This window comes from Bos indicus, chromosome 20 (genome assembly GCF_029378745.1).
Source record: "Bos indicus isolate NIAB-ARS_2022 breed Sahiwal x Tharparkar chromosome 20, NIAB-ARS_B.indTharparkar_mat_pri_1.0, whole genome shotgun sequence".
NCBI classification, from domain to species: domain Eukaryota; kingdom Metazoa; phylum Chordata; class Mammalia; order Artiodactyla; family Bovidae; genus Bos; species Bos indicus.
Window position 1 is genome coordinate 3023325 of NC_091779.1, and position 24393 is coordinate 3047717.

Genomic DNA, 24393 nt, shown 5'->3' on the forward strand with positions numbered 1-24393 from the left:
CATGGATGGAGGAGCATGGTGGGCTACAGTCCACAGGGTTGAAAGAGTCAGACACAACTGAGCGACTTCACTTCACTTCACTTCATATCCTGCTCTGCTATGATGAGAAATTTTGAGTCAAAGGCAAATTTCAGTTCAACCCCATTATCATTCTTCCGACTCTCAGTTAAGCAACTCTTTCCTATAGAGTTAGTTAACTTTTCAGAGCAGCTTCCTGCGGTAGGCCTTGGTGATCAGGAGGGCTGCTGCTGATGCCTGTTCTTCCTGTGGCAGCCAGTTGCAAAAGAGAAGGGGCCTGTGGTGGTTTCAGCGCTAGACAGCAAGTTGCTGGAGAGGACAAAGTGCCTGTCGGGCTTAAAAATTCTGTCCAAAATTGCCTAAATCATGGATTATAAACACCAAGAGCTAGGACGAAATATGAAAATTCATGACGTCTGCCCATTCTTGTATTTCATGAGAGTTTCATTATTTGAATCTCACACAACAGCTTCAGCTGCAAATAAAGAAGACCAATAATAATACATAATCCTCAGCACTGTTCATTCTTTCTTTGATAAAATGGTCCATGGTCCTTACGATTCCACACTTTTCAATCTACCCTGAAATCATTTATCCTTTTCAAAGCCCCCAACAATAAATCAGCCATAATGGAAGCTCTTCTTCTTGCTTTTATTGCATGGATATATGCCCCAGCCTTCATGTCTGAAGTGTTTACCTGGCTTTTTCATAGCTGACTCAGTAGATTGGAACCTTTTAATGCAACCTGCATGGCATGTGGTCACCAAATCTATGTGAAGTCTTGATAATTTTTGTATGATTGATAGCGTATCGCTCTCCACCGGTGAGGGGAAGCAAATCTATTTCCTGCTTGCTTCCTTTTGTAGATGTTAAGTTACTTAATCCATTTACTTTCACGATTGGGACTTCAAAAGGCAGAAATATGAAGGAAAAGAGAAAAGCAAACAGGTTCAACAAGTCTGTGCCTGACTTTTAGGCCTAAAAATTTTCTACTACATTATATACTACTTCCCAGGGTTATATTAATAAAACCAAACTTCCTTTTCTGCAAAGTAACCCAGTTAGTGGGGAGAGAAAAACAATCAATCAAATGCCATAACTATAGGAGGAAATAAAAGCTCCTTTCTTAAAAGCCTATAGCTCCATAGCTTCCCAAAATTGTAGTCCATGCCCGTCTTTTAGACCTTCATTCACCCCTCCTGATTCTGTATCAGCTACCATTGTCCTATTTGAAACGTGTACTTCTGTCTATATTTCAGAACTTGCCCCCAAACTTACCTCTATTTACTATGTCATTTCACTTAGAACAATGTGTGTGAAAGAATTTTTACACTGTAGTGTTACATTGATTCTAGTATTATTACTAAATAGAACTCAAGACCTAAAAACAAAAAGCTTTCTCAGAGTAGCTTTGTCTACCCATTCTTTGGAGAAGGGCATAGCAACCCACTCCAGTATTCTTGCCTGGAGAATTCCATGGACAGAGGACCCTGGTGGGCTACAGTCTGAGGGGTTGCAGAGTTGGACACGACCAAGTACTACTGCTACCCATTCTTTAGTTAAATCAACTGATGTCTCACTTCTCATCTGTGAAAAGCACACATGTGTCTCAGAATTTTAGAGATGAGTAAAATGAATAAGAAAGTAACTAATGCCTTAGGAGTTTATAATCTGCTACTTCCAGCCCTACTCTCCCAATCTACTTCTATTCTGAATCTACTATATTTACCATTTTTTTGAGGCCCATCATGTTTTTAATTGTTTGTCTTGCTGTTTTTGTTACTAATCACAAACTCCCCAGAATTGTGTCCATACATTACTATTAGCCAAAAAAAAATTTGGGCAGCGTCTTGCTCTAAATCAAAACCATGACCTTTGGATAAGCTATCTCTGAGCTTCATTTTTCTCATTAGAAAAATGCAAATAACAGTACCTACTATATACAGAAGTGGTTGTTAGAGTATATGAAATGTTATTTAGTGTCACTTGCCAAAAAATATATATATACAGAGGTGGTTGTTAGAGGTATATGAAATGGTATTTAGTGTACATAATGGCACCCCACTCCAGTACTTTTGCCTAGAAAATCCTATGGGCAGAGGAGCCTGGTAGGCTGCAGTCCATGGGATCACTAATGACTGAGCGACTTCACTTTCACTTTTCACTTTCATGCATTGGAGAAGGAAATGGCGGCCCACTCCAGTGTTCTTGCCTGGAGAATCCCAGGGACAGGGGAGCCTCGTGGGCTGCCGTCTGTGGGGTCGCACAGAGTCAGACACGACTGAAGCGACTTAGCAGCAGCAGCAGCAGTGTCACTTGCAAAAAATATATATATACAGAGGTGGTTGTTAGAGGTATATGAAATGTTATTTGCTGTACATGTTATTTGGTGTTATTTAGTGACACTTCAGTTCAGTTCGGGAGAAGGCAATGGCACCGCACTCCAGCACTCTTGCCTGGAAAAATCCCATGGACGGAGGAGCCTGGTGGGCCACAGTCCATGGGGTCACTAAGAGTCGGACAGGACTGAGTGACTTCACTTTCACTTTTCACTTTCATGCATTGGAGAAGGAAATGGCAACCCATTCCAGTGTTCTGGCCTGGAGAATCCTAGCGACAGGGGAGCCTTGTGGGCTGCCATCTATGGTGTCGCACAGAGTCAGACATGACTGAAGCAACTTAGCAGCAGTAGCAGCAGCAGTTCAGTTCAGTTCAGTTCAGTCGCTCAGTCATGTCCGACTCCTTGCAACCGCATGAATCGCAGCACGCCAGGCCTCCCTGTCCATCACCAACTCCTGGAGTTCACTCAGACTCACGTCCATCGAGTCAGTGATGCCATCCAGCCATCTCATCCTCTGTCGTCCCCTTCTCCTCCTGCCCCCAATCCCTCCCAGCATCAGAGTCTTTTCCAATGAGTCAACTCTTTGCATGAGGTGGCCAAAGTATTGGAGTTTCAGCTTTAGCATCAGTCCTTCCAATGAACACCCAGGACTGATCCCTTTAGGATAGACTGGTTGGACCTCCTGGCAGTCCAAGGGACTCTCAAGAGTCTTCTCCAACACCACAGTTCAAAAGCATCAATTCTTCGGTGCTCAGCTTTCTTCACAGTCCAACACTCACATCCATACGTGACCACTGGAAAAACCATAGCCTTGACTAGATGGACCTTTGTTGGCAAAGTAATGTCTCTGCTTTTGAATATGCTATCTAGGTTGGTCATAACTTTCCTTCCAAGGAGCAAGCGTCTTTTAATTTCATGGCTGCAATCACTATCTGCAGTGATTTTGGAGCCCCAAAAAATAAATTCTGACACTGTTTCCACTGTTTCCCCATCTATTTCCCATGAAGTGATGGGACTAGATGCCATGATCTTAGTTTTCTGAATGTTGAGCTCTAAGCCAACTTTTTCACTCTCCTCTTTCACTTTCATCAAGAGCCTTTTTGGTTCCTCTTCACTTTCTGCCATAAGGGTGGTGTCATCTGCATATCTGAGGTTATTGATATTTCTCCCAGCAATCTTGATTCCGGTTTGTGCTTCCTCCAGCCCAGCGTTTCTCATGATGTACTCTGCATATAAGTTAAATAGTGACACTTACTTGCCAAAAAAATATAAACCTTCACTAACACCTCTGTTGCCTTTCAGATTATGTGTAAATGTGTGACTCACTGCTGGATACCCTCAAGGAAGATCCCAAACTATTTTGTCAGCCTACTCTCTTATGATTCTTCTACACATTCATTTACTCAAGCCATAAGTCCTACTCCCTAAATATACCATGAGGGAAATTAGTAAGAACTGCCATATTTTTCTCCTTCCAGTTTTTTTGAGATATAGTTGACACTGTACACATTTAAGGTGTATAACATAATGATTTGACGTATATACATCCCAAAATGATTACCACGATAAGTTTGATATTTATCATCTATCATTTATCACATTTATCATCACATATAGTTAAAAATATAAGAATGCTCATCCTTGTGATGGGTATTCATAGGATATACTCTAACTTTTATATATAATACACAGCAGTGTCATTTATACCGCTTGACCACCTTCATCCAGTTCCCCCTCCTGCTGCCCAGCCACCTCTGAGAACCACAGATCTGATTTCTTCTTCTGTGAGTTTGTTTTTGTTTGTAAAGAGTGTCTGGTGCCCAACATAGTCATTCAATATTTCTAAACATTACATGGTGGTAAAATGCTGAGGAGTCTAGTTACCATCTGTCAGTCTACCCAGATATTATTGGCTGTGTTCCCCACACTGTACAGTTTGTACCCGAGCCTCATTTTTTTACTCAAAGTTTGTGCCCCTTACTCTCCCTCGCCTGTTTCTCTCGTTCCTCCCGCGCCCTCTCCTCTGGCAGCCGCCTGCTGGCTCTCTGTATCTCTTTCGTCATGTTTGTTCATTTGGTTTCTTTCCCTTTAGGTTTCACATATAAGTGAACTCATGGTATTTAGCTTTCTCTGTCTGACTTATTTCACTTAGCATAATACCCTCTAGGTACTCATGTTGTTAATTAAACATAGTAAGCTCTCAATAAATATCAGTTATTTTTACTGTGAGAATTTCTAGTTATTTTTCTCCTCATTCAGCTCTGCAACATATTTTACAAATGATGAGAAAGCTTAATTGGCTCCTTCACAATAACACACAGCAAGTAGCTGGAAAAGATGGAATTTGAAACTAGGTTGAAATTCTGTCTTGAAAATCCATACCTTCTCACCATATTATGTATACTGTGCTAATCTCTCCATCTGAAAAATGTCCTTCCTTATGTTTAACTGAAATAACTTTCCCCAGTCCATCTCAGGTGCTGCCTCCACCAAACCCTCCTTGATCCTCATCCAAACGCAATATCTCTCTCAAAATATTCACAGCAGTGTGCTCCTCATTTCTACACAGCACTGTGCTCCAGTGCTTATGTCTAATCATGGTCTCTTTGACACAAGGGCGAGGGTTTCCCTGAAGCAAAGTACTTTGTGCCAAGTTTACAGTTTCCCCTGAAGCAGAGCACTTTGCGCCATGTAGATATTTAATAAAGACACTTAAATTGAACAGAAGGTCATTAAGGTCACATATGGAAAATTCTGTCCAATGCAATCCAGGAATCATTTACTTACTAATGTGTCTCTCTGTGAAGTCCTGTAGTTGATATTTGGTTTAAAGAGATAAGCAAAGCAAAAATCCTCAAAGAATTTATAGTTTGATAAAAGTGCTTTGAAACCAGAAATTGTTTTTTTTTTTTTTAATTTAGGCATTAGAGTGAGATGAAACAAACACGTTAGTCACCAAGTGAATTCTCATTGGTTGTTCACACAGATACAGTCGTCTCCTCCAGCTGCTGTACCAGTTTAGACTACATCGTCACCTACCTCTTCAAGCACATAGCAAAAGAGGGCAAGAAATCACTTCGATGCCGAGAGGCTACCCAGGCTGGTCAGAGACTATTACATTTTATGCAGCAAAATCCAGAGGTCCTGCAGCAGGTAAATGGTGGTTGTTCACCGAGCTTAAGAGATAAGAGTTTTCCCGAAGCCAGTTTAGTCTCTGAATACCTTAGAGCAACTGGTCTTGCCAAGACCCTTTCCTGGTTCTCCTCTAGAAGCATTTTCCATGTAAGTAGGATAGTTGGCCTCAGGATTACCTGCCCTCAGCAAATCTCTAACTCATGCATCTCACGCAGTGAAGCTAGTATTCGGAAAGAGGATAGCACTTTCAGAGACGAGAGAAATACTGAATAAAAGTCAAAGCTGGAACTAGAAACAGTCAACCTCCTATTTGTTTCCTGGAGCCTCTAATAACGTCATCTTAGGTTTGCCTTGTAAATACTCTAGTGTGCTGAGAAACTGCCATTTGCTGGGCTCCTCGGCTGTGCCAGGTGACCTGCTGGGTCATTTTCCCCATTTGTAGATGAGAAATCAAGGTTCAGAGGGGTCATATTCCCAAAACCATAATAAGTGATAAAGCCACGACTTGTTAATTTTCAAATGTTTTCTGACTAGCTAATATGAATTAGGTCTAAGTTTAATGTTCTTTAAAAAGTCACTTCTACAAATCACAGTAACAGCATGCATAAAGATAAACATAATATATATGCCAGAAACATTTCAAAGAGAGTAATATCATTTTGCTATGGAGATAGCATCACTATGATATATTCCCATTCTACTAAATTTGGGAAATGATATCTTTATACTGCTTCCAGTTGTCTTATTTTGCCAAACTATCTCCATAATAGTCTGTGGTTTGCAAATGTAAATACTTTAACATGGTCATTAGCCAGCAAATAAGTCGCCTGCAATCAGCAGAAAATGTCAGTCTGAGTAAATAAATGATGAAAATGAATAAGAAAGCCAAAGAAGAGGTTTTCTTCCTAGCTGTCATTTTTTGCTAATACTTAAATGAAGTTATGTAAACTTTATCTGTGGTGATGTTTCAGTTAACCAGTTAATTTCCTGGCAAGAAGGTGTGGATGAAGATTTTACATAAATAAGCAAAGGGCTGCAACTATTTGGTATGATCCTGAAATTGTTACAAAACATGTTGGTGATTAAACAGGAGGAAGGTAACTCCTTTATTGAGGACCTCCTATGTACAAGGTGCAAGAGCTGTTAAGATCCAGAAGACATTAATTTCTCTTCTTAAGTTTTTCCTGCCAGATGGGAAGGAGAGACCAGTAACTAATTATATGCTATTGGATTAGTACAGTGATGACAGTAGGAGAGTACTTTCAGGGACGTCTCCTCATTTAGACCTCCACAACAACCATGAAATGTGGATATAATCATCCCCATTTTACAGTTGAATAAATTGAAGCACAGAGAGATCAACTGGAAAGTGGAATGTGAACCAAGGTCTGTTTGGCTTAAAAACCGAAGTCCTTACAACTTACTTACACCATTTATTCTCAGGGAACTAGTTGGTAGGGATAAGATCTCAGATTCAGCCAGAATGCTTCTTCAAAATATACATCCTATCAAGATTTGGATACACCTCTCCTCATCCATCCATCTGCAGTAGCCATTGGTTCTGCTGGGAGTGTGTCATAGTGCTCAGGTGTTTTATGAGAAGGCTGAGAACCACAGAATTAAAGCATGTAGCCAGCTAGTGGAGAAAATAAATACCCATGGATTGGCCAGGAATCAAGCCCACCCCCAACCCCACCATGGCAAGTGACAAGTCTACCACCTGCCAGTATTCAACCATGATCGTAATATTGTCCCATAAACTTTGGCAGGAACTTTTAAGTGAGTAGAAAATTTTAGCAAAAATCAATAGGCCATGGTCCTGGACAAATGCCATCAGACTGTGCAGAACAAGTAATATTGTTGTGCAAAGGACAATCATGTTTGTCTTTACTCAGAATTATCCTGTGTTTGTTGGTTTAAGTAATTCCTATGTGTTAATAATACTTGGTAATCCTTTACTTTACAGCATTTGACTAAGTAGTGATATATCTTTATTAACAGTGGAATGCATTCTATTTATTTGGAATGTAGGCTCTCAGATAGCATTTTAAATATTAATGACTGGTTTCTGGTAGTCAGCATAAATATGATTTGCATTAGCACTAGGTTATATCATCTTGAGTGCCTCTGATGTCAGCTATTGGGTATAGTAGTATCTGACATCATCTCCTTAGGTCACTGACATCTTTGACCTCTATTCTTATGCACAGTTTCTGTCGTCTCAAAAGCTCTTTTGAATTGATTTGAAATTTTGACTCTTCCCTTTATGAGGCAGTAAAATTGATAATTATTCAGATGGGAACTGAGCACTGAGTGAAAAATCAATTCCACCCGCTCTCTGCTGCGTATAAAATTACTTCTGAGTCGGCTGGACTGAACGGATGGCCAGAGTAAAAGCAGCAGGCAGAAGTAGTGGGAAGAATTAGCTGGACAGAGCTAATAGCCTGAAGGGATAGACTTGGAAAAGAGGGAGTGGGCCAGTTGGGGGTTATTATGAGCAAGGATGGGTCCCATTGATCATCTGTTTACATCAGCTTTCCAAGACCTTATAAATCAACCCTGAAGAGCAGCAGAATCCAAGATTCAGCCTCTTACCAGAGGGAATTTATATTAGATTATTCTCATTTTCACACTCAGATGAAAAGTGAGCCATTGATTATTCATTGGTTGCCCATTAAATGCTGTTTTTATAGATGATTTGCCTATCAGAGAAGGTAATGAACAAGGTTGCTGCTTCATAACTCAAGGTTTCGGTTTTCAAGGCATCTGTGTCGGTTAAGTAATGCCTAACCCTATTAAAAGGAATGGGTTACAAATTGCTTAACAGTGCTGAAAAACTAGACCCTAATGACTAATTGTGCTTAGAGTTTAGAGAGAGTTTGTCAGCTCTTTAAACTAAACTGATGCAATGATACTGCAATTATTTACTAGTTTGAACTGTTTCCCCTCCCCCCCAAACCTGGACCTATGTTGCTGGAAGCATAATTGCATGAAGAGTGTCAATTCTAAATTGCAAAAGTTATCTCCTCAACCTTCCACAGCAAATGAAGCATGAACCTACATAAAGGATTTTCTGACATTCTTATAGGCCTTTCCATTTGTATGCAGCTGCTTGGGAAAGACATTTTAAGTGCCTCTCACCTGAAAATGTGTTTATTATGACCTGCTACATGGCTTTAGATCTTCAGTGTTTTTAAAAAAACATTCCCCAAATAAGCCATCTTCCATATTTTGCAAACAAATCTAAATTTTCAAGCATTAAATTTAGTCCATTATTAGAATAAAGATCTATTATAATTAAGTGAATCTATTTCAAGTAAGAATTATTGTCTAACCAGCATTGCTTTACCTTAACAACTGAGAAAAACCTAGTTTATGTATATTAGCAAAAAAAGTTCCCCATGATTTTATGTCATTAGAAAGATAAACTAAAATTTGAAGAACAGGTCAGTAGTAACAGGGATTACACATGGATCTATTACAATAATCTGGAATGTAAGATTTCTGTGTGAAGTGTTTTCAATTTTATCCCTGGTCGTGTTAAGTATTTGCATATATAACTCAGAGGTCAGCGTTCATTTAGTTATATCACAAAGTGAAAGAAAGATCTATCCAAATTAGGTAAATGAAAGAGCATGTTTTATACAAATTAGAGAGGCATTTCAAAGATGTGACTCATTCTCTTTCAGATTATAAGACTAGGACACTGATGTTGAATGCTTCTCTAAATCAGAACTTCTTTTAAAACTAAATATTCTAGAAAGAGTAGCAACTTACGTAGAAATAGAACAAGAATTATATAATGGTCAGTATATATATATATATATATAATGGTATATATATATACCATTATACCATTATTCGATTATACCATTAACTTATTAACAGTGTATTTTTAGCAATTATGTTCTCTAAAATTTAAATAGGCTGAATGGAGTAATTAGAACATTTAGGTTTGAATTTATCTTAACCTCTTCTGTTTAACTATCTGACTCAAGTGAGCTGTACTAAAAACCAGAAAAAGTTCTAATTATAATCCTTTCTTTCTCACCCTCCCTCCCCCTTTGTGCTAACCTAGCATTTAACTACAAATTGTGAAGAGCTGTCAGGAGTTATAAGAATCATACTTCAGATTCTTCAGTAGGGACGTAAGCTGGAGAGAACAGTCACCCTTTTCCTCAGTCAGTCAGTCAATCAATGAAAATTGCTTTTGTATAGTGCTCTTCGTGACATACATCCCAAAGTGAATTATAGCAGAAGGGAAATCATCTGCTCTTTTTTCATTTCTGTGTTTAGATTGAAACGATATTGCTCAACATTTTGACATACTATACAAGACATCTTTCATACTTAAGATTCCATTCCATAATACTAAGTAGGAGAAAGTGCAGTCACATATTTAACTGATGTTGAGATTTTGGCCTATAGAACCTCAGCAAGACTCTTACAGTGGGAAATACTTAAGCAGATGAAATATATTCATGTCTCTTATGCTCCTAAAAAATTAACCAAATTTTCTAATGTTGTTATAGACATTCCTAGTGAATCCTAATTAGAAAGTATGTTCATGGCCCACTAGCTCAGTCTGGTTAATTTGCAGCTATTATCAAAAATATAACAGCAGATTGATGTCAAAAAAAACATGCAAAAAGAATATTTACAACTGGATCAGAGGATAACATGGATTTAAAGAGAAGCCAGGGATAAGTTATTAGGCATGACAAGTAAAAAAATCAGAATAATAAAATTGTTTTTTGCACATGCTGCTGCAATCATGGTCTTCTTCACAGCAATATATGTATGTACTTTGTATTTATTTCAAGGAAAATAATAATACTGGCCAATATTTCAGACAAGCTTAAGCTTTTTACATATAAGCTGTTAGTCTGATTCCATCACCACAGTATCTGTGAAGCTGTCATATTATGAGCACCATTTTATAGATAACTAAGGCATAAAAAGATTAAGTAATTTCCTAAGTTACTAGTAGTCAATAAGATCATGTAGTCAATAAATGGAAAAACTAAAATTTTATCTTGATATGTTTCATTCACAGTTCACATACAGCTTAACCACAAAGCTATAGTTTGTTGGTAGCTTCTAACTTGAAGTAATATGTGTGTTTTAAGCATTTACAGTGAGGCAAGTTGAGCTTCCAATAAGTCCCAGGGGTCATCCTTAAGGTAGAATGATTCAGAGCAGTCATCTTATACCCCAACTTTGCACTGCAGCTGAAATGAAACAGATGGGCAGTGACCCAAAGAGACAGTGGGCAAGACAGAGGGAAGTTGCTTTGCCAGCTGGTGTAGAGAAGTCCTGTGGCTTCACCTTCACTGAGGTAGAGCTGGCAGAGCTTCATCTTTTACTCCATGCCCACACCCACTCATTAATTCTGTAGCCAGACACGGAAGGTGAACAAGTTAGTAAGATGTGTATCCTTGCGAAGGCCAGAGTCTGACAGCATAACTGTCTCAGGATGTCCCTTTGTTCCTTTCCTTTACTGCCTCCGGGGCAGCTCTTGAAGTTTACTCTAACCCGATTTCTCTAGGGTGGAATCAGTATGGCAGCTGTGAGATGAAGCTGGGGAAGCAACAAGTGCTTTGCATCGCCTGCACATCTCTGGGCTCTGTCCTGACTCTTACCACTGATTCATCAGTATTGAATGCCATTTTTCACCTCTTTCTGATTGTAAGCAGCCTCTCTTCTCTAAAGGAGGCTTCTACCACTGAGTACCAGCAGGTCTGCTGAGAGTCTCTCACACTGGCACATCTGAAACGACTCTTTTGAGCATCCCTCTCCTACTTTTCACTGTGTTAAGATAAGGTACCGTAGACTAAGGTGCTATAGAGCCAAGTAGGAAACTTGACGGAGGTAGACAGTAATGAAAGCTATGTTCAGTGTACATCCCTGTTTAAAGGGGGCAGTCTCCAAACAGCTTCTAGCTAATTGTTGCCCTGTAAGGTGGTAAGACCCAGTGTTGCCAGATGTATAGAGATTCCCTCCCAAGGAGAAGCCAGAAATCTAGTTTTAAAAATGTTGGTCACTGATTGAAAAATAATATTACTGTGCAGGCCAACACTGTATGTTTGGCTTCCATTTTTTTCACCTCTGTATTCTGTAATCTTAGAGAATTTCAGAACTAAGATCTCTTCATGCACGACCCCTTACATTTCTCTCAGCCCTCTTATGAGGCCTTGCAACAGTGATATTTTTGCTTCTCTCTGATGTTTTAATAATTCTTAAAGCATACTTTTTAAATTTGTTGTTTTAAAAAGATGCCATTATTTTGCTTTTATATATGACCCTATACTTAGGTCTTTACTGAAACTTAAAGAGGAAATTTTATCACATTTGAGTTGTATCTTTGCATGTAGAAAGCATTCAATAAGGGGCAATTAAACTCATCTAACATCCCCCAAATATATATTTTTTTAATTTTCAAAATAGCAAGATAGTTTGAGGCAAAAATAAAGTTAACTTTGGTCAAGTGTGTGTGTGTGTGTGTGTGTGTGTGTGTGTGTGTGTGTAATCTAATTACTTAGGATCAAATCAAAGTATCTAATAGGAACAGACTGGGAGCTGACTGTGGCTCAGATCATGAACTCCTTATTGCAAAATTCAGACTTAAAAGAAAGTAGGGAAAACCACACTAGACCACTCAGGTATTACCTAAATCAAATCCCTTACGATTATACAGTAGAAGTGACAAATAGATTCAAGAGATTAGATCTGATAGACAGAGTGCCTGAAGAACTATGGATGCAGGTTCGTGACATTGTACAGGAGGTGGTGATCAAGACATCTCCACGAAAAAGAAATGCAAAAAGGCAAAATGGTTGTCTGAGGAGGTCTTACAAATAGCTGAGAAAAGAAGAGAAGTGAAAGGCAAAGGAGAAAAGGAAAGATACATCCATCTGAATGCAGAGTTCCAAAGAATAGCAAGGAGAGATAAGAAAGCCTTCCTCAGTGATCAATGCAAAGAAATAGAGGAAAACAATAAAATAGGAAAGACTAGAGATCTCTTCAAGAAAATGAGAAATACCAAGGGAACATTTCATGCAAAGATGGGCTCAATAAAGAATAGAAAAGGTATGGACCTAACCAAAGCAGAACATTAAGATGAGGTGGCAAGAATACACAGAAGCACAAATTAAATCTTAAGAAATTTGTCATTAAGAAATATGAAAAAAAAAAAAAAAGAATACACAGAAGAACTATACAAAAAGATCTTCAAGACCCAGATAACCATGATGGTATGATTACTTACCTAGAGCCAGACATCCTGGAATGTGAAGTCAAGTAGGCCTTAGGAAGCATCACTACGAACAAAGCTAGTGGGAGTGATGGAATTCCAGTTGAGCTATTTCAAATCCTAAAAGATGATATTGTTAAAGTGTTGTACTCAACATGCCAGCAAATTTGGAAAACTCATCAGTGGCCACAAGACTGGAAAAGGTCAGTTTTTATTTCAATCCCAAAACTACCGCACAATTGCACTCATTTCACACGCTAGCAAAGTAATGCTCAAAATTCTCCAAACCAGACTTCAACATGGACCATGGACCATGAACTTCCAGATGTTCAAGCTGGATTTAGAAAAGGCAGAGGAACCAGAGATCAAATTGCCAACATCCATTGGATCACAGAAAAAGCAAGAGAGTTCCAGAAAAACATCTACTTCTTAATTGACTATACCAAAGCCTTTGACTGTGTGGATCACAACAAACTGTGGAAAATTCTTACAGAGATGGGAATACCAGACCACCTGACCTGCCTCTTGAGAAACCTGTATGCAGGTCAGGAAGCAACAGTTAGAACTGGACATGGAACAACAGACTGGTTCCAAATTGGGGAAGGAGTACATCAAGGCTGTATACTGACACCCTGTTTGTTTAACTTATATGCAGAAGACATCATGTGAAATGCTGGGCTGGATGAAGCACAAGCTGAAATCAGGATTGCCAGGAAAAATTATCAGTAACCTCAGATATGTGGATGACGCTACCCTTATGGCAGAAAGCAAAGAGGAACTAAAGAGCCTCTTAATGAATGTGAAAGAGGAGAGTTTAAAAGCTGACTTAAAACTCAACTTTCAGAAAACTAAGATCATGGCATCTGGTCCCATCACTTCAAGGCAAATAGATGGGGAAACAATGGAAACAGTGAGAGACTATTTTAGGGGGCTCCAAAATCACTGCAGATGGTGACTGCAGCCATGAAATTAAAAGGTACTTGCTCCTTGAAAGAAAAGCGATGACCAACCTAGAGAGCATATTAAAAAACAGAGATATTACTTTGCCAACAAAGGTCCATCTAGTCAAAGCTATGATTTTTCCAGTAGTCATGTATGGATGTGAGAGTTGGACCATAAAGAAGGCTGAGTGCTGAAGAATTGATGCTTTTGAACTGTGTGGTGTTGGAGAAGACTCTTGCAAGTCCCTTGGACTGCAGGGATATCCAACCAGTCCGTCCTAAAAGAAATCAGTTCTGAATATTCATTGGAAGGACTAATGCTGAAACTGAAACTCCAATACTTTGACTGCCTGATACGAAGAACTGACTCATTGGAAAAGACCCTGATGTTGGGAAAGAGTGAAGGCAGGAGGAGAAGGGGACGACAGAGGAGGAGATGGTTGGATGGCATCGCCAACTCGACAGATGTGAGTTTGAGCAAGCTCTGGGGGTTGGTGATGGTCAGGGAAGCCTGCTGCGCTGTAGTCCATGGGCTCGCCAAGAGCTGGACACGACTGAGCAACTGAACTGAACTGAAAGAGGAACAGGGCTGCACGGAAGTATATAGTTAATAGCCAGGTAGCAAAAGTCCAAAAGGCACTAAAACTCTTTAAGAATGATGACTTTGTGATCACTATCCCTAAAGATCAGTGTAGAAAGTTGAAGTTAATGATTTTAAAAATAAAACACTAATTTTTAATTAAAATGGCTTTTATCTTTGATACTCTGAACTCATTTCTCTGTTCATCTTTAAAAGGATAATTCTGGTCCAAATCCTTTGTTATATACCATATCTTTGCCTTTTTTGTGTAATCTTTGTTATAGAAATATTTGTTGAATGACTATTTCACCTGTAACAAAAAATGGTATTTTAAAATAGAAACCTGCTTATAATCCTGTTGCCTTTACACAGTACCTTTTTTCCCCCAAATCACCTCTGTCCTGATACTTGACCTCACACCTGGCAGAGCCTGAAGCCTTGTGATGGTCAGTGAATGTCTGCACAGCAAACCCCAAAAAATATGTTTAGAAGTGCAGTCTGCAGACAGTGACTTTAGACATCAAATCTAATATGGTTATAAACTACTACTTAACAAAATAAATAGTAATGCTAAGAGTATATTGTTGTATACTATATAATAACTGCTGAAATTACATAGGAAAATTTTAAACATGGGTTTAAAAAAAAAGGTACTTCAAATATTGTTCTAAATGGCTGACAGAACAGAGAGCATTTGTGGGTTTGTTTTTTTCTCTAGGACATGTGTTTGTCTACCTCTAAGCACAGTTCAAAGATGTAACCCACTGATAGCGTAACTTGCCTTATTAATTGAAAAGGATAGAATCCACCAGATGTAGCCAAACCAGCAGAGAGTTGGGTGACTAAGCAACGGCAAAGACAGCATATTGAGTGAGCCAGAATTCTGTCTCCAGGTCATTTATTTCAACCAGTGACAATGCGTCTAAACTCCAGTGCTTCAGCAGTGATTGATGGTTTAATATCATATATAATTTTTTTAATGAAGGAAAACCATTTAAATATGTTACCATTTGCACTGGTATTCTCCTCTGTACATAACCGCGTTTAATCATTATGGGGATTGTTTTTATACTTGTGTAATTTGTATCCAAGAAATAACTGTCAAAACCATCTCATGCTGTTGCTGGAAATGGTACAGTGTGCTTCATACTTGAATAGATTCATTCTTCCCTGCACGTAATTAAGAGTGTTGGAGCTTCACTGCTACCACATAGGAATTCCATGTTTACATTTCTGAGAATGAAAAATTAGCCACAATGTGCTTTTTCAAGCTCCCATTTTCTGGGGCTGTGATATTTAAGTACCTTAGTTCTGTACCAGTGTATGATTTGAAGAGTTTGATTTTAAGACTTTTAATATTAAAATACATAATAAAATTTTATTATCTAATTACAAGAGGGTTTAGCCTCTTATTAAAGTTGCTAAATCAGGCCTGGATTAGCATCATAATGGCACAGTTTGACATGGAATACTCAAAAGTCAAGTTCGAGGGAAGGGATGGGGTTTTTTTGTCGTCGTTGTTTTGGGGGGTTTTCTCCTATGCCTGCCTCTTGCACAAAATAACAAGGGTGAAATGCATGTATGGAAACAAACAAGGAGCGATTTGGTACGCTGGAGAAGGAGTGGAGGTGTCCGCCCAGGATGGTACCCTTAGGCGAGGCAGCTGGTGTGTGTAGTCTTTTGTTTATCTGCTGCTGGTTTATGTAGCCTTTAGGCCGGCACCAGAGACAATCACTCCTGCAGGGTCAGCTGCTGGTCAGAAGCAGAGTAAGGGCAGACTGTGCGTTCAGTGCCGGCCGTGCTTGCTGCACAGCTGGCACCTGCTGCTGGTGCGCAGCGGGAAGGTGAAAGGTCAAGGAGGCAGTTGCCCAAAACTCAAGAATGGCTTGAGGGGACTTGCAGATTAATCTGCTTTATTAACTTCTGTATATTAGATAACTATTGCTATGAATGACAGTACATCTTTTTGAATAAGTCGCATCTCTTTCTCTTTTAAATTAGCTTTTGAGTAATGAATATTAAATAGAAAGCATTTTCAGGGGTAATTAAATGAAAACAGAACGATGTCATTTTACAATTATATTTGTGTGTTTATAGAATAGGGGAATTACAGTGTTTTCCAAGGAGCTAAAAAAAGAAGAGCCAGCTTCACAAAGAAGAATTTGAAATAAATAAGTTACACATCCACTAGCCTTTGTGTTTAAACTGAAAAAAATATGATGTACTTTGTGACTTAACATAGAGTCATTGGGTGCCAGTGGCTTGATTTGGCATTCCCAGGGGCTCCAAGTGTTTTCTTTATGAATTGAAGTGACTGCAATCTGTCAGTTTTCTTTTATCTACAGTTTAGCGCAGTTTTACTAGTATTCTGCAGCAAATGTTCTCAGAATAGCAGAAATGTAGTAAAAAATGAACAACCACCATTCCTTTTCCTTCACACCCATGGAAAGCAGATAGCATTTCATGAGGAAAACAGGTTTAGCCCAGTGATTATTAGATATGCTTTGTAAGATCTCTCACTTGGCATGGCAAATGGCAGACAAGATAGTTTTTAGCCCCTCCATTAATAGTGATTGGCACAATTATCTCTTATTGTAAATTAACACAAAAAAGAGTTCACTGAAATGCATTCTTTTTTAAAGCCTCTCCAAGGAAAATTTCTTAATTCATAGATTAAATACTGACACTAACTCTGGAAAAGCGTTTAACAATCTATTTCTAAAAGGATGATTCTTTTTCTTCTAACTCTCAGTGATTTTTTGTTTTGTATTTTGAAGAATTCATAGGAAAAGAAAGCATAGCAGATGACATCTGTCTTTTTTATGCGAATACAGCACAGGTAGTAACATTTATCCATATTTCACAAATGGAAGAAATTTTGGATTTCATTTGTAACTCCCAAGTTTTGACACAAGTTCAATCTTCCTGCTCTGAGCTGTGTTTCTATGACATGTGAAGATGACACCTGAGGTCGTCTTACTGTGTCACATCCAGGCCAACCCAGGGCTCACCAGAAGGATCCTAAACTTGTATGGGCATCACAGAGGAGCAGACTCCCTTGGCCAAAAAAGATTGGGTTAGGATTATTTCCACATCCTTCCACTCCAAAGCAGAAGAATCTTTACACCCACTCCTTAAAGATTTAGCCTTCTCCTCCATCATGTAACAGAAGTCTTATTTACTGCAGGGTTGCTAGAACCAGAGAGGTCACCATAGAAGGGCAACCTCAGATTCAAAGAAAAGTTTAATGATTATGATGAAAAAGAAGTAGAAATAATTATTATATGCTTGGTTTTTTTTTTTCTATATATGCTTGGTTTTTATGTTAAGTGCTTTATATATATATTAATATACACACACACACATGTATACACATATGTATTCCAGTGTGTGTGTGTGTGTTTCTGTTTGTCTCATTACTCTGTGAGGCGTATATTTTTATCTCCATTTTATGTTCAAAATACTGTAATTGCAGCTCTAGCAGTTCACCCAATACTACACAGCGAATAAGTAGCAGAACCTCTGCTCTTAACCACTATACCATATAACTTTTAAATGGCCTGGAAACAGGCTTGAGAGGGATGTAGGATAAGCAAGGGGAGGCACACACGTTCATTCATAAATTCTTAACTGAGCCAAGGGCTCCTTTCTTTGAGTACTGATTGGACGAGAGGGAAACACTTGACCCAAACTGGCTCATCTTCCCTGGATTTAGAAACTAGCATTTAAAAGATAATGGTCAGCCTCAGCTGAATTGAAAACTTGAAAATTCAAGAGCCGTGGGGCAGCCATTCCCTGCCGTATGCTCATGGAGGTAGCCAGTCTGCAGCAAGAGAAAAGAGCCGCCAACATGACGGAAGGATCTGCAGAAGCCAGGCAGGCCCACAGAGAGAGACTGAGAGAGAACCCCCCAGAGTGCTTGTCCCAGTCCCAAGCCCTTGAGAGGCCTGACTGCACTGCCTAGTGTAGGGCCCGGAAGTCACCCCTTTTATCTGCAGTAGTCACTATCTGCATAGTGAAAGGGCCCTTGACTCGGAAGTTGTGAGGGCAGAATGAACCCATGAGTACAGACTCACCTAGCACAGAGAAGGTATTCAATAAATGTGTAAAAGTAGCTTCATTTTGAAAAATAATACATAGATACTACTTTTTAATGTTCCCATCCTTGTCCATTTCCCTAGTGTTCATAATTATAAATGTGAAAAATATCCTTTCCAAGAAATCCCAAGCCCAAGACTTCATTTCACAAGATGATTTGATTTTAAGGCCATGACTTAAGCCAGAGTACCTGCATCTTCCTAGTCCCATCTGTGTTCTGCTTTTGTTAGAGTTCTTTCTGTGAATGACAGTTCCAGACTCACTGGACTGGATGGGGGCATGGTGTGATGTGGATTTTATTCATGGGTCCAATCTGACTTTTTCTCACTTGTTCTTTCTGTAAGCTCCAAGCCTTACCTTGCAATGGCAAGAATGAAAAGAAACTCCATAACTCTTTCCATGTGTATATTGTCTTCATACCTAATGTCTCTCCGGATTCTCACAACAACCCTAATGGGTTCAGTTCAGTTCAGTCACTCAGTTGTGTCCGACTCTTTGAAACCCCATGGACAGCAGCACGCCAGGCTTCCCTGTCCATCACCAACTCCCAGAGTTTGCTCAAACTCATGTCCATCGCATCAGTGATGCCATCCAACCATCTCATCCTCTGTCGTCCCTTTCTCCTCCCGCCTCCAGTCTTTCCCAGCATCAGGGTCTTTTCCAGTGAGTCAGCTCTTCGCATCAGGTGGCCAAAGTATTGGAGTTTCAGCTTCAGCATCAGTCTTTACAGTGAGTATTCAGGACTGATTTCCTTTAGGATGGACTAATGGGTAGATAGGGCCAATACGAATACTTTTTAATTTGAGAGGGATAGATACATGAACAAATTCAATCCCACAGTACCTGTATGGATAAAGTATGCATTGGTTCAGAGAGGTGAAATGGAGTCATCCCCGTCAGTCCAGTGGTTAAGACTCCACCTTTCAATGCAGGGGGTACGGGTTTGGTCCCTAGTCAGGGACCCACATGCCATGGGATGTGGACAAAAAGTATGAACATAACAAAACAGAGGGACAAAATAACTTGCCCAAAGACAGAGCCACTAAATAACAGTGCTTGGAATATAACTTGGGGCTTCCCACTGGCTCTGGTAGTAAAGAACCCAACTACCAATACAGGAGATGTAAGAGACATAGGTTTGATCCCTGGGTCAGGAAAACCCCCTGAAGGAGGGCATGGCAACCCACTCTAGTATTCTTGCCTGGAGAATCCCCATGGATAGAGGAGCCTGGAGGGCTATAGTCTATAGGGTCTCAAAGGGTTGGCCCTAACTGAAGCCACGTAGCACTCACGCACACACAGAACACAAGGCTTTTTTGTCTCTAGGTTTTACGGTTTCCGCCGTACGAGAACCTCCCGGGGCCTTAACCTCCTCTCATCCCTGGCATTTCTTGTTACTCCTTCAGCCTTATTCAAGGGTAACAGAGCTTCCCCTGCCTTCATTCCTCTTAGTGGCACTGTGCATGCTACGAGAAACTCTTTTGAATTTCTTGAAAGAATGGCACAGTATGATGTTTAATGATGGCATAATTTATTCATTTTACAGTTATTGCCGATTTTTCACATAGCACTTGAAGGGTAAATTATGTGAAATTTTCTCAAAGTATATTAGTGTGCTGGAGCGGTGACTTCAACCTTCGTATTCATTTGTCTTTAACTCTTGGAAACTTTTAACTATCAGTGGCCATTTTTGCAGCAGTGAGTTCATATAGTATGTCAAGGAAGACTTATTTGGTTGACTTGAAGAACAAGGTAAAGGTAACCTGCTTCTCTGGCCCTTCATGAGATAATGTGGCTTTGTGTGCTTTGCAACCCAGAAGAACTCTTGCATGTTAATTCTGTATCCCTTGCCATGCTTAGGAAAATACAGATGGAACTGCTTTCAGACCAATGAAAATCCATCCTCCTTTCAGAGCTGTTTAATTGTAAATTCTGTATTTGTTGAGGACTTTCCACTTTACAACAATCAAAGCAGAAAGATTTTGTAGTCAGTAGACCTGGTTTTGAATATCAGTTTTCCTACTTCCTAAAAAAAAGCAAGAGCGTTCCAGAAAAACATCTATTTCTGCTTTATTGACTATGCCAAAGCCTTTGACTGTGTGGATCACAATAAACTGTGGAAAATTCTGAAAGAGATGGGAATACCAGACCACCTGACCTGCCTCTTGAGAAATCTGTATGCAGGTCAGGAAGCAACAGTTAGAACTAGACATGGAACAACAGACTGGTTCCAAATAGGAAAAGGAGTACCTCAAGGCTATATATTGTCACCCTGCTTATTCAACTTCTATGCAGAGTATATCATGAGAAATCCTGGGCTGGAAGAAGCACAAGCTGAAATCAAGATTGCCAGGAGAAATATCAATAACCTCAGATATGCAGATGACACCACCCTTATGGCAGAAAGTGAAGAGGAACTATAAAAAGTCTCTTGATGAAGGTGAAAGAAGAGAGTGAAAAAGTTGGCTTAAAACTCAACATTCAGAAAACGAAGATCATGGCATCTAGTCCCATCACTTCATAGGAAATAGATGGGGAAACAGTGGAAACAGTGTCAGATTTTATTTTGGGGGGCTCCAAAATCACTGCAGATGGTGACTGCAGCCATGAAATTAAAAGATGCTTACTCCTTGGAAGAAAAGTTATGACCAACCTAGATAGCATATTCAAAAGCAGAGACATTACTTTGCCTAGTCAAGGCTATGGTTTTTCCAGTGGTCATGTATGGATGTGAGAGTTGGACTGTGAAGAAAGCTGAGCGCTGAAGAATTGATGCTTTTGAACTGTGGTGTTGGAGAAGACTCTTGAGAGTCCCTTGGACTGCAAGGAGATCCAGCCAGTCCATTCTGAAGGAGATCAGCCCTGGGATTTCTTTGGAAGGAATGATGCTGAAGCTGAAACTCCAGTACTTTGGCCATCTCTTGCGAAGAGTCTTGGAAAAGACTCTGATGCTGGGAGAGATTGGGGGCAGGAGGAGAAGGGGACGACAGAGGATGAGATGGCTGGATGGCGTCACTGACTCGATGGACGTGAGTCTGAGTGAACTCCAGGAGTTGGTGATGGACAGGGAGGCCTGGTATGCTGCGATTCATGGGGTCGCAAGGAGTCGGACACAACTGAGTGACTGAACTGAACTGAACTGAACTGTGTCCTTGCAATAGCTTCCTCACCTCTTTGAGGATAGCAGCACCGCAGCCAGGGGGATTCTATACCTTGTGTGGAGTAGCCCCTGCATCAAGTGGCTGAAGTGCTCCTTGCTGTGGTCTCATGCCCAGACTCCCCAGACTCCCCAGAACTCAGATGTCTCCCACTGCATCGCTCCTTCAGCCATCTGTTACTCCATAACCTGGAACATCAGTATCATGGAAAGGAAAAACAAAAACATTGAAGCACATATTTAGTTGCAGTCACGTGAATATCGAATGCCAAGAAGGAGGAGTGATAGAAGTACCAGGCCTGAAGAGGAATCTCTTAGGCCCCAGAGAGACCCAGCACAGGAGAGCACTAAGCAGGGGCTCCGTTGACGCCCGTGTGTCATGTGGCAGCTCGCTTAGACGGGACAAGGAGGATCCTCTCAGGCAACCAAGAGCGCCAGTGAGAGCTGAGTGCACTGATTTCTCTGTGACCCTTAAGATGGGAAGGAAACAACTTGATGGGTGGGCAATACGAGATGAATAAATACTTAGGCTGCATGAGCTCTCTACGGCCACAGGGACCACATTTTATTCAGTTCTGTACCACAGTGCTTGACACACAGTAGGAGTTCAGTAATTCTTTGAGCAATGAATAAGTCTAAGAAATGAAGAGGAGGGGAGAAAAGAAGGAAGGAGAGGTCTCCAGCACAGTACCTGACACATAATAAGTACCCCTCACAGATGTGTTGCATGTGGGCACCTAGCACGTAAGAGTCAATAATAGAATGTTCCTGGCTGGAAATGTATGCAGGTGAAACAAGCAGATAACGAGGCATTGAGAGCTTCTCTAGAGGCCTGGCTTGTTTTGGAGTTTGTACTTTAAGGGAGAAGTTCCACCCTCAGCAGATGGTGAACTGTTCTTATCCCACCAAGGGAGCAAGCCCTCCCTCCCCAACCCCGTCTTCCTCCCAAGCCCCCTGCATTACCAAGAGGCTGGAAGCAAATTGACAGAAACCTGAAGGAAAGTAACTCAAGTGATTTAGGAGAATGGAAAGTCTGGCTTATGGGGCCAGATTAAAGAAGCTAAATATGTATAGCCTGCCTAAGTGACAACTAAATGGGGCATTTGATAAGTCTATAAATACTCGGAAGATGTAAATGCCAAGGAGGAAAGGGAATTACTTAGCATGGCACAATGGAGTATTGGCATAATGGGATAATATTAAGAAAGAGAAGATGAAGGCTGAACATCAATAAAAAGCTTCCTGACAAGGAGAACCGTTCCTGACAGGGGACACTATTAAGTTATGTGCTGTGGGCCAAGGGAAGTAATGGCAGTGCCATTTCTCAGGATGCTGGCAACAGAGCCAACAGGACTGGGGCCGAGATGTGTCCTTACTGAGGCCAAGCAGGTAGCCTTCTGTGTCTGTGGCCCCCCGATCCTAGAAGAGGAAAGAACTGCATCTTCTTGGGAGACCTCAGATGGCTCAGCCTCCTAAAGGGCCGCACCATGTGGAGAATAGTTGTACCAGCCATTTTCCCTTCCACATGAGTGCGTGGAAGGGTCAGTCAACTTAAAGAGTACCCCATTTCCTGCAAGCTAAAGCCCACATTCTCTAGCACACAGGACAAGGCCCTTCACATCAGACCCCTGCCTACCTCACCAGCCTCCTCTGCCACCACCACTCCACACACACCCTCTCAGTGGCCCTCCCACAGAGCTGCTCGTCATTCCACAGACACTTCTGCAAGCCTTTGCACCTGCTCGCCCTTCTTCCCGCTTGACTACCTTATTCTCTACAGCAGGTTGAAATGTCCTCGGTGAAGCCTTCCCTGCCTCGGCAGGGTTCGCCCCCTCTTCTGGCCTCTGAGAGCCTCCTGTGCAGGCGTCTGTCTGTGGCACTTGCTATACTGCGCTGTCACAAACAGCATGTTGCCTCGCCTCCCTGGGCCCTTTGGAGGCTAGGACTGTGCCTCGTTCACCTGTGCGTCCTCAGGGTCTGACAGAGCCTGGCATGAAGCCGGTGGCAGTGAAGTCTGACTGCGTCAAGGAACGAGGTTCTCTTCCCAGCACTGTCAGTCACTGTCGTCCTTTAGCCTCCCTGTGTAATTATTAGGATAAAAGAGCTTCCAAATTTCAGTAACATCTCTAAATCATCTCTCCAAACGCTTGGCCAGCAGTCTCTATGCCAGTTCAACATCTATAAATAAAAACTTCAAATCTGAAAGACAGCATGCCATCCTCAATGGTTTAAACATTAAACTCTAATGGAAAATGCTTCTGTGGGCCAAGTGAATTTTCCCAAAAAAGACTGTTTTCTCCTCACACAAAATCATTTGAACATGTTAAGTAAAATAACCCTCCACTGTTGGTTATAGAGATTCTTAGGTCCATCTAACCAGATCCCTTCAGGAAGTCAGGGAGGATATAGTGGCAGATGAAAGGCAATGCAACTGTGAACCTCCCCCTGTAAGGACAGTGTGTTCATTATGAAGCACAATATTCCCTGCACTCTGCTTGGAGGACGGCTTGAGATGCCCTCATGTCATTATGCCTTATGCTGTTCTGTTGTGAAATATGATATTCATTGGGAAATGTTGTGATGACTGTTCAATAAAGCAGCATGCTGTTTCCCGCTCCCTTTTTTTTGATTTTGCATGGCCTCAGTTAGAGTTTATTTTACCACTGAATATTAAATATAAACGTGCTTGTTGTCATCTCTGCCGTGTGGTGTGGGCGCTGGGTGGAGTTCGTGTCACTGCTCCTAACCCCATGAGCTCCCTGTGGGACCATGGGTCTGCCACCCTGCACCACACACAGCCCTGCCGGGGCACTCCAGTGTCCAGCCCCTTCTCTCACAGGCAGTCTGGAATCCGAGGCCATGTTCTCAAAG

General features: G+C 40.8%; 1 protein-coding gene across 11 annotated transcripts in view; it reads left to right on the top strand.

Moving 5' to 3' along the window:
* Positions 1–24393, top strand: part of RANBP17 (RAN binding protein 17) — a 382268-nt gene that overhangs the window by 345186 nt on the left and 12689 nt on the right. For 8 of the 11 annotated variants that reach the window (XM_070774506.1, XM_070774507.1, XM_070774513.1 and 5 more), the window contains one exon: positions 5346–5512. The exons of the other annotated variants lie outside the window; for them this stretch is intronic. In XM_070774506.1, the coding sequence (XP_070630607.1) occupies positions 5346–5512 (167 nt within the window). Of the gene's footprint in view, positions 1–5345; positions 5513–24393 lie in introns of those variants that run through there. 11 annotated transcript variants of the gene reach the window in all.